The sequence below is a fragment of the Branchiostoma floridae genome, chromosome 2, assembly GCF_000003815.2.
Source record: "Branchiostoma floridae strain S238N-H82 chromosome 2, Bfl_VNyyK, whole genome shotgun sequence".
Classification (NCBI taxonomy): domain Eukaryota; kingdom Metazoa; phylum Chordata; class Leptocardii; order Amphioxiformes; family Branchiostomatidae; genus Branchiostoma; species Branchiostoma floridae.
Window position 1 is genome coordinate 27,891,569 of NC_049980.1, and position 11,559 is coordinate 27,903,127.

An 11,559-nucleotide genomic window follows, 5' to 3' on the forward strand; every position below is an offset into this window, starting at 1 on the left:
CACCTGGAGACGGGGCGATGTTCGTGGATATAGACATGCCGAATGACATCATTGTTGGCTGAAGAAGAAGGGTAAAACGTCAGCAGGGCTAGCCCTTTGTAGTAACTACACGCTAACTAGGCAGTCTAGCCTATGCGTCCTCAGCAGCCAAACTTATAAATAAACAAATAGTACAAAATGTACCAATCTTACGAATAAAGATTTGTCACAATGAAGCGCCTTCAGTAGCTTTATCTATTTTGTTATTCATTTTGTTGACATTACAAAATCACTCTAAACCCTTGTTGTGACAGGAACTATATTATAACCTGTAGGGCACTGACCTGTGTAGTTCATCGTTCTGTGGTCCTTCGATAAGGGTTTATATTTGACAAAGGGTCACTCCGGATATTGCTTGTTGCCGCGTTCCATGTGTATAAATACAAGAAGCAATGTCTATTTGCTCACTCGATCAATATTGCCACCTGTAGGTGTTTGCGCACCTACGTAAGCGCGTTGCTGCGACGCTGTAAGCAACATTTGGTCATCTGCTACAGGCGGAACCAAGTGAACAACGGTTTTACCCAAAATGTCCCGTGTGATAGTTTGGGGAGCTTTGCTCCTCAGCTGCCAATGGCAGTACGCTAGGGCAGCCTCAGAAATATTCCGCAATGCTGGTTTCGAGGGAGCTTTAGGCACCGATAACTGGTACTGCGTCGGATGTACCGGTACGCAGCACTCGGACGATAAGGTGGAGGGGACAGGCAGCATGAAGGCGAGCGGGAGGTGGGTTGATGCCTTACTGGCAGCTGACAAACAGTATATGCTGTCCAGGGTGCTTGCTAGAGATATAATCTATGCAGGTATAACATGTGTTGTGTTATCACCATGTGCTGTAGTACGTGTCCCCTTTTCACTATAGCTAGACGATCAAAAAAAATGTACTGCAAGCACCGTTCGTATAGGGTGGGGCAACTTCAGACAAAATATTGGACTTGGGATAAACTAGATTTGGTTGTATGGATGGTGCTTTGGGATCATTAGAGGGTCTTCATTTTTGGTAAACAGTTTTGCTTAGCACATATTCCCTCTAACTGAATAATTTTACATTTATGGGGCTACGGTAGGCAGGATAGGACTATAGGTTCATGTGGCAGATAAACTTGTGTGCACAGCTGTTGTGGTTTTCACGGTTATGTAGCTATCATTGGAAATACATCTACCCCGTTCAGATAGCTACATGGGTACATACAAAAAAAATGAGAAAACTGTCTCTTTTAACACAAAGTGCTTGAAATAAGTTATTACAGTGCATGGTATCACAGTTCTAGCATCACAAACATTTTCACTTGAAAGTTCATCTGTGTTGATATAAGTCATTATTGAACTAGTTTAACTGTAATATATATATATATCTCCTGTGACATATATATATACCAAATTTGACGACTGATCAACTGTATTAAATCATTTGGCAAGGAATGAACAATCCACTGATGTCGTGACGTCACGCTTATGCAGATAGACACATGACTCAGTAAGCAGAGGATCATAGGTTGCAGGAAGTCTATGGCGCCCACCGTCTCTATAACCATTTGGGAAGCTATGGGGGTATTTGAGAAAACAGTGCGATTCTGTGTTAAATAATCCTATTAGAACAGCAGAATGGGCCGGCCCGTCCTACAACCTGCCTTACGGCCGTGGCGTCCTCCCCGGTCAGACGTACGAGTTCCAGATCTTCGTCAAACTGCTGGCAGGAGGGGCGGCTCATGTCGAGGTCAAGATCAATCTGGCAATTACCTTCTCTGGTGAGTTTCTTCGATAATATAGTTGTTTTATACTGCATGTCTTTTAATCATTTACAACTGTAAGAACTGTTTATTTTTTATTATAATATAGTCTTATAAAACTGTTTTCTATTGAAAAAACAAAATAATCGTTATTTCAGATGGAGATGTGAACTATCAGCAAATGAAGCAGGCCGACCACATTAGTCAAAGTCACGGTTGGCAGAGGATCGCCACCAGATGGACTGTACCGTGTAAGTACAGAAAAATGAAAAAGTTTGATACATGTTAGTGATGATGTCACGTTTATAGAAAATGGAACCGACGAAAGTGAAATCCTTGTCTTCTTTTGCTTACGTGCATCCAATTCTTGAACATTTTTTATTGATATGTTCTTCTTATTGCCTAGATTTTGACAAGGAGGTGACAGAAATGCGGCTGTACGTTGAGGGTCCACCTGCTAGTACTGACATTCTTGTGGACGCAGCCTCGCTGACATCAGCTGAAGGGCAGTCAAGCCTGGTAGAAGACCTACAGGTGAGATTTTAACATTTTAAACTCATTGTTAGTCTTTCTTGAGAGATTTTGCATTTTAGCAAAGAGGCCTGTTTCTTTTTGCCCTGGCTACTCAGAGTACTAGAAGCGACGTTAGAATCGCGAGAAAGACTCAGGGTCTATGCTAAATATAAACATATAATTTAGTTGCGTATTATCATTTTATCAGCTTTGTCGACAACAGATTAACTACACATTACAACTGCATTCTGAACAGACAGTCTCTGGTTCTGAGATGGTGACCAATCCCGGACTGGAGGGTGACCTGAGCGGCTGGTACTGCATGTCGTGTACAGGTGTGCATTACACACAGGACACACATGATGGAGGAGGGGCTATGCTGGCGCAGGACAGGTACGCAAAATATAACATGACCAGTTCGTAAGAAATGTCAGTCCACGCATGCTTAGCCCTCCATGAACTATACTTGCTTTCTAGCGAATCCTCGTAAGTATATCGTCGATATCTACTTGCAAGTCGACAATGATGGATTTATTCACGAACGACAATACTGTGCATAGAATCTTAATTATACAAATACCAAATAATGCACATTGTGTAAGCGTCCCCTTCCACGGCGAGTGGAAGATTAGTCTTCAGTGAGATACACTTGGTCGAGATAACAAACTTTTTACAGTACAGAGTTAGGAAATATGATTTCTGATATTCTTTCTTTTTCATAGATCTGCAGAATGGGCGGGTCCATCTCAGGACCTAGCCTGGGGGTCCGCCATCAAGAGCAGATATACCTACATGTTCACCATGTGGGTCAAAGTGCTCGATGGTGGAAGCACACCCTACAATGTTCAGGCCAAGCTGAATTATAGGTTCAGAGGTAAGTCAAGTGTAATGTTGTGCACGTGGTCACCTGCTCTTGTTTGAAGAATGGACAATTGATTTATAGATAGATACAAAATGATAAACGTTGCCACATTTGAATTTGCCATTAATTGATTATATTGCTACTTAATGCTTGCCAGCAAAGACCGATAAGGTCGATAACTTGAATCAAAGATTTAACAAATGATTCAAAGCGATAACAAACTGCTTCAGACGCCCATAGTGCACTGTATGTAGTGAAAGTGGAAACTGAAATAGTATAACACATTTATATGGTATCCATATTATATGTATGATTATAGAATTAGATATATATGCACTTGTTTATGCTCGCAGACGGATCCGAGGACTGGATTGGGATAGCCGCCACAACAGTGTCAGCCCAGGACGGCTGGGTAAGGCTATCCGGCGGACACACCGTGCCTGGTGAGTATTTTTACATTTTATCAGTATCTAAATCCTTTAACCACACCTGTGATCTACATGTACACACGTAAGTCTGTGGTATGACACCAATATTATCTGCAGGGTTTGCCGAAAGGGTAGATCACCCTGTAGTATAAGTTACTATAACCCTGAAACGTGTAAGTACGTCGACCGATGATGATAATGATTGTCAGCTGACCAGATTCTGCATTGCACTGTAAAATCAGGTCCGCACTCTTTTTATGCTCCATGAACAACGCAATACACACATATTTTAGATATGACCACAACATCTATTCTACTTGCTATATAGTGTGTTACGTGGAGTGATACAAGTCACTTACTCAATCAATGTACATGATGTTTACATGGTCCAAACTAGACAGCACTAGATATGTCTGGTGATGAAGTAGTGAGGACGCTGGTATCGTCTGGCTTGAATCAAGGAATATAACTTTCATTCAAATCATAAGATTACAAAAGTCAATTACAATTTGAATACGCTTTCTTTGCTGTCAAACTGGTGCTTTGATTTTGTTTATCTGATCATAGATTACAACGACTGGGTGAGCAATGCCCGGCTGTACGCGGAAGGCCCTCCTGCTGACGTGCGCTTCCTCATCGATGACGTGTCCCTCCTGTCGTTCATGGACGTGACGTCAGACAACTGGTGGCACGAATCCAACATCAGGATCGACCAGCATCGCAAACGATACGTCACTCTCAGGTGAGATAGAACTTCCAACAGGGGATCTGGTGACTAGCTTTCAGCGTGTATCTCATTCCGGCATATCACAGCCACCGTACCATTCAGTTGACGTTGAAAAATGAATAGAAGGATGTATTATGACTTATTCATATTTAACTTTGAATGGGAATGAGTCACAGAGACAGCAAGAATGTTTGATGTTCATGGCTGTTGATAGTGTATGACTATTGACTTTGAAAGTTGGCAATGTAAGTCCAGACATACCTGACATTGTCTTCTTTGTGTGCTACAGGGTACAGACTCCAAACGCAGATGGTATCAGTGTGGAGGTATGGGCATTGCAGTGGTTTTAAAGCTATTGTGCATAGTGTTATACCACAATACTCTTGTTATAGCTAGACATAAATGACAATCATGTGAGATCTATGAAGTTCATTACGTAACGTCGCAGGTATTCTGATGTTTTCCATGATCGACGACACAACCTAACACAAGTGTGGGCGAACGTAGGTAGCTAATTATATTATGTTTCAGATCACCCAAATCAACCAGTGATTTTAAAGGGCTAGACATAAATGACAATCATGTGAGATATATAAAGTTCATTACGTAACGTTACATGTAATTCAAAAACTTATGACGCGACTTCGCTTGAACAAGTGTGGCAAACGTAGGTAGCTAATTGCATTGTGTTTCAGATCACCCAAACCAAATCCCACTTCGCCTGGGGTTGCGCTGTGAACGCCTGGATCATGCCCGATGACGCCCGGTACAGAGACTTCTTCCTCAGCAACTTCGAGTGGGCAGTCTTCGAGAACAACCTCAAATGGACACAAAACGAGCCTAACGAAGTGGGTCGGGTATCATTAGATCTACAACTAGCAAGATAATGATGATGATGATAATGATGATGATGATGATGATGATAATTACGGTGATGACAATTAATGAAGTTGATTGTCAATCTCTTACAAAGTTAACATGAAGTGAGTCATACATATATTTTCAGGGCCAGCTTGAGTGGGGCCTTGCAGACCGGACGTTGGAAATACTGGAGAATGCTGGGTAAGTGTCGATCACATCTTATGTTATGGCAATATATTATGAAGGTTTAGGTATCACAGAATGTATACAGTACTTGATGCCCTAGCCTCAGGTTTGATTTGGATTTCTTTCCAGCCACTAAAATCTTACCAGAGACAATTAAAGTGAACTCTACCATCTGCTTCGTTCTTTTGTCACTATTTAGCATTCCCGTTCGTGGACACTGCGTGTTCTGGGGAGTACCGGAGTTTGTACAGGGTTGGCTGCACAACTACTGGGGCGGGGATCTGGAGCAGAAGTGCTGGAAACGGGTTGATGATGTCGTGGGTCGATATGCCGGAAGGTATTTTCTTTCTTCATTATTCACCTGCATACATTAAGACTTGTATTCAGCCTACGTTAGAAAAAAAACAAACACAAAAGCTTAATAACGAACCTCGGTCAGAGACAAACTACGAAATTGGTTAATTATAATACAGAAAGGTGCGAAAGAAGTGCAAGGTCGACAATGGTGCGAGCATTAACTATTATCAGCTCGATGTACCAAACCTATATTTCTTCTGCCCTTGCCTCATTGATTGAATTTACGTAACGTTAGTATCGCGTAATGAGTAAATCTTCTTACAAAACTAGTGATTTAAAAGTATATTAGTAGATTATCATTTTCACTCTTCCTTTACTCAGGTTGGTGCACTGGGATGTAAACAACGAGATGCTACACGGCGACTTCTACGTGCAGCACACGGGCAGCTCCCAGATCCGGTACGAGATGTTCCGGAAGGTGAAGGAAAAGGACCCGAGCGCTAAACTGTTCCTGAACGACTACGACATCATCAACTGGTGGGGACAAACTAACGTAAGTGTCTTTTTTAAAGGACCCCAAGGCCGTGTTTTCATGGCAATGAAGAAGTATTTATATCAAATTATTTAAACACTTTCATATTGAGGCAACCTATTCATTCTCGACCACAAATAACAAATGAGACTCATAACGCTACACTTCAACATGACTTTCATTTATGCTTTCTGCAGAACTATGCCAACCAGATTTCTGAGTTCCTTGACAACGGAGCGCCAGTTGAAGGTGTTGGGGCCCAGGGACACTTTAGCAACCGCCCTGACACTCCAAATGTCCTGGTATGTTATTCATGTAACGTATCTTAGTTACTTACGTATAATAAATATGATAGATACAATAATGAATTTTTCTTGCTTTCATTTTTTTTTCATTCTCTTACGACGATCGTACTATAACTCCATGCTCCTTCACGGTATTCAATATGCCGCTTCATGCGTACGCTAATACATATAAAAATTCTATATATATACCCAAGGTGCATTTGCAACAGATAGCTTTAAGTTTTGTTAAATCAATGAAACAAATAGACACGCTTTACGACGACTCAAGCCAGCCTATGACCTATTTCATAAACATATTCCAAATTTTATGTCCCGAAGTCCAGGAAAATTAGCTACCTACAAATTATGTATGATACCTAATGGACTGAATGAAATATTTTCAGCACCGTCTTAACGTCATTTCCTCTCGTGGGCTCCCTGTCTGGATAACCGAACTGGACATAAACGAGCCTAACGAGTATGTGAGAGCGGACGGGTACGAGGACGCCATGCGGGCTGCCTTCAGCCACCCGGCCGTGGAAGGACTTCTGATCTGGGGGTTCTGGGACCAGGCGCACTGGAGACCAGACGCTGCACTGGTGAACGGCGACCACTTTTCGGTTGGTTTTCTTCTCCAAATAGTCTAACAGAGAATGGTTAGCTTATCTCCCAGATGTTTAAGAGCCGGTCATACCTATAATGAATTTAAAAACTCATTGAAATAGTTTATGTGGATGCATCTTGTCAGCTGATGTTGTCTATGAAGCTAATTATAATGTGTTACGCCAAAGGGTGGTAAAACTGGCTATATAGATACATTTACAGTTGGCATAAATATAAGAAGCCAGAAAAAGTTTAACCTTTACATACTTGTATACATTAGCCATTATATAGTTGTAGTAAGATACCACATTCTTGTAGAAATGTAATTGCAGGTCTGCTTTCTCGAAATAACATGTACTTCGTTTTAGGAGCCAAAATGTGCAATTAAGGTCTATCATCCACTAATACATATAAATATACATATACGGTGCATATTAGTGATCCCAGTGTTAGATATTGGGCATACGAGTATTTGAACTATAATCTACCTTGCAGATCAATGAAGCAGGCCGCCGTTGGCAGCGGCTTGTCTTCTCCGACTGGCGCACCAACCTGTCCCTCACGGACGGCATCGTGACGCCAGAAGGCAAGGAGTTCATCTTCCGTGGTTTCCATGGCAACTACGAGGTCACAGTCAAGAACCACGGCCAGGTCGTGGCCACGAAGACGTTCTACTTGTCTCCAGGAGCCGGCGCCCTGACCGTGGATGTGGACATGCCGAATGACATCATTGCTGGGAAATGATTGAATGAGATAGCATTTCGCAGCTGTCTTTATCTTTAACGTGATCAATGTTGAATAAAATAACCAACGCAATTGTTGAAGAGTTTCTGGTATTTCTGTTTTCGTTGATCAGACCCATTCTCTTAAGAAGGCCCTTGATCGCTGCAAAACAATTGGTTGCTTTGCATTTTGATGATTTGGTGACTTGTCGGTGATGTCGCCTGACATTGGTTAAGCTAAGAGTACAACCCGGCGTACGTGCAAATACGTGCTGTCTACTTGCCAAAACGTGGGTAATCTTTTGGGATCCGTAAGTGGTAAGTACCGCCTCCGTAAGAACTCATAGAGAATCTGACGGATTTTGAAGCACGCATACATGCCGCAGAACTTTACGTGATGGCAAAACTTTGTGTGCCATCGGGCTGCGGATTCGCCCCCGTACGTACCAGTACGGGCGGCGCGCCTGCCCTGTACAGCCTGAACGCTTTCAGAAATACGTGGCTGACATGGCCCCCCAAAAAGTGCGGACAAATTGCACGTAAGGCTGGTAGTGCTTTAAGCTAAGGGTCGTACGTGCAATTTGTCTGTACGTGTTTTTTGGGAGGCCACGTTCGCCACGAATTTCTGAAAACGTGGGGAACGACTGGCAATAGCAGAGAGGGTGTACTTCAACGCACGGCACACACAGCTCGTTAAGTTCTACGGCGTGTCTGCGTGCTACAAAATCCATCGGATTCCATACGAGTTCGTACGGAGGCGGTACTTGCCACTTACGGATCCCAAAAGATTGCCAGAAGATGGCACGTAGACAGCACGTATTTGCCACGTACGGCGGGTTGTGCCCTTAGGCAGTATAATGTGTTGTTTTCTGTCTATCAATGGTTCCAGCGTTAGTGTAAGGCTCTGGAATGTAAGGCTACATATCAGCCGCTGTTTTTTTGCGTTTCGTCGCCCTCTGGCGACGAAACGCAATGTATTGGGTTTTACCTTCAGTGGTTGCTTCGATGGTGCTTGGTTTTGGTTCAACGAGGGTCTGCATGGGGAGTTCCGATTTACGCTGAATTTAAAAGAACCCCCTACGTATTACGCTAAATCAAGGAAGGCAATTACGCTAAATTTGGTCGCCTCGCTACGAATTACGTAGATAAGATGGTTTTCCCTACGAATTACGGGAAATAAAATTGGCTGCCTACGCCTTACGTAAAAGAGCATGCAGACCCTCTTCAACGAGACCGCATGCAACTGCTACAACTGCTACAACGGAAATACCATTGCATTGTGGTTTCGGACTTCAATATCCTGGAAAATGGCCATATAACATCTATTCCACAAGATTGCACAAGAAAAAAAAAGATTTTATCAAGAAAGCGACCGAAAATCGACATAAATAATACTATGTAGTGAGGTTAAAGCATAATGTACACTCACTTACAGTATACGTGACAACTTAGCTCAATCGGTAAAGTCCTATGCCTTCAGATCCGAAAGTACCTGGTTCGAAACCGAGAGCGGATATTTTTCTTTTTAAATATTGAAAATAATATATAAATATTCTACTTATTTATTGATATTGTATTTTTATATATAATTTTTTATTACTTTAGTATTCATTTCATATATGCAAGACCTTTGTCTTATGAACAGGACTTCATAGATTCCAAACCCGGCATTCGAATTTTTCTGTTCATGGTAATGGAAAATACCGTGCAGCGGCTCCTATGCGCGGTAAGATGATTCTCGCAAAACACTCGCCACTAAACTACTATTCATGATGTAAACAGAGGCTCTTGATGTTGTTTGCATGAAACTCCATCAAAAACAGCGATCCTTTCTTACAGTAGCAAATGCTCCATTGTTCAGTATCGACTACACTCACAGACAATACACGTAACAACTTAGCTCAATCGGTAAAGTCCTATGCCTTCAGATCCGAAAGTTCCTGGTTCGAATCCGAGAGTGAATTTTTTTCTTTTTAAATATTGAAGATAATATATAAATATTCTATTTATTTATTTATTGATATTATATTTTTATATATCATTTTTTTATTTATTTTAGTATTCATTTCATGTATGCAAGACATTTGTCTTATGAACAGGACTTCATAGATTCCAAACCCGGCATTCGAATTTTTCTGTTCATGGTAATGGAAAATACCGTACAGCGGCTCCTATGCGCGGTAAGATGATTCTCGCAAAACACTTGCCACTAAACTACTATTCATGATGTAAACAGAGGCTCTTGATGTTATTTGCATGAAACTCCATCAAAAACAGCGATCCTTTCTTACAGTAGCAAATGCTCCATTGTTCAGTATCGACTTCATTCAGAAGTTTTCAGACAACACGGATGTAGAAAGTCACACCGCTCGACACAAAAGTATGGAAATTTTCATGAATATTAGCAAAATTATCCAGGAAAACAAGGAAGAAATGTTGTAAATGCGGAAACCAGTATAATAGAGATGAGGTAGCTGTTAATTGGTTTGGATATTTGTTTGACATTTGGTAGTCAATTTAGATAGAATCTTGTCACAGTGCTGATGGTGCTTTTTCAAGTGTACATAAGTACCTGAGAATATTGATAGATTTTATAATGAACTTATTGTACATTTGAAATAAAGTTGTAAGCCAAGACCAGCTAATAAACAGTACTCCTTTCCAAAATAACAATTTTTCTTATAGACGCAACAGCCCTTGAGTGACTTTTTCTAACAGATTTTACTTCAAGAAAAAGACAGTTCACACTCATAAACGTAGACGAAACGCCAGCTTTTTTTAAAAGCACTTGTTTGTTCTGTAGGGCAGATTTTCAACAGGTGAACGTTCCCATTAGTCGTCTCATAATCACGCGATAACACAGGTAGACAACGTGTTTTTATCAGCGTAAGTATATTGACAGGGTGAGTAGTCACACAAGTTGGTTCAGGCCCATAGGAACAACATAATTTTTGTCCAGAGGCTCAAAATCTAGAACAGAATTTAAGTGCTATCCCAAGGTTGAACAAACAACCATTTTGCGTTATCTTGTTCGGTTCAATACATATGTAGATTATATCTTACTGTGTGATCTTGTTTGGTTTTGTGTATATTCAGATTGCAGATCACATGAAGTTCTGGACAATAACTTAGGACTAATACAAACATATTTTCTATGCAAAGTTTGTATTTAAGTTGATAACGTCGGAGTCACAAATGAATTAATGAAGAAACATCAGCCTGCCAACCTGCTAGGGTTTGTATCCTTGTCTACAATTCTCCATAAGTTACAAGCTGTAATGTAATATTTATGAATCCATTTGGTTCAGTTAGACTGTAGTACTGCATGAATTCGCTGTGGGTCGCCTCCTGTGTTGACACCCCATTCACGCCAGTGTACGTCATCGTTATCATAAAAATTGACGATTGCAGATTTAAAGCTTGAATTAAATAGAACTTTATTGCACGACAATTGTACATGGTACAAAGTATGGCAACAACTATTACATAAAGTACAAAATAGAGGTATAGGATAAAGCTTAACATCATAATCTGACCTTGCACTTGACAAACAACATGACAGGAATTCCCCATTTATTCCTCGATTAATTATAATGTATTTATTCCTCGATTAATTATAATGAAGTACGTACAACAATGTATCAGCATTACAAAACCAACATGTACATGTATACTAAGAAATGTTATGACATGATGCCTTAGATTTTGTGATTTCACTAACTCACAGGCATGGAGCTAACATCTGTTAATATTTACTGCACAGAATTGGTAAATC

General features: G+C 40.9%; 1 protein-coding gene across 1 annotated transcript; it reads left to right on the forward strand.

The window, feature by feature from the left end:
• The first annotated feature begins 511 nt into the window (after window positions 1-511).
• On the forward strand, window positions 512-7,878 carry LOC118410007 (endo-1,4-beta-xylanase 1-like). The gene is made up of 16 exons (XM_035811453.1): window positions 512-765; window positions 1,636-1,787; window positions 1,928-2,020; window positions 2,176-2,303; window positions 2,539-2,675; window positions 3,005-3,156; window positions 3,498-3,587; window positions 4,140-4,314; window positions 4,589-4,625; window positions 4,995-5,147; window positions 5,306-5,361; window positions 5,546-5,683; window positions 6,025-6,196; window positions 6,373-6,477; window positions 6,864-7,079; window positions 7,558-7,878. Exons 1-16 carry the CDS (start codon window positions 569-571, stop codon window positions 7,804-7,806), a joined length of 2,250 nt encoding a protein of 749 aa, XP_035667346.1. The 5' UTR covers window positions 512-568; the 3' UTR covers window positions 7,807-7,878.
• Window positions 7,879-11,559: the final 3,681 nt, after the last annotated feature.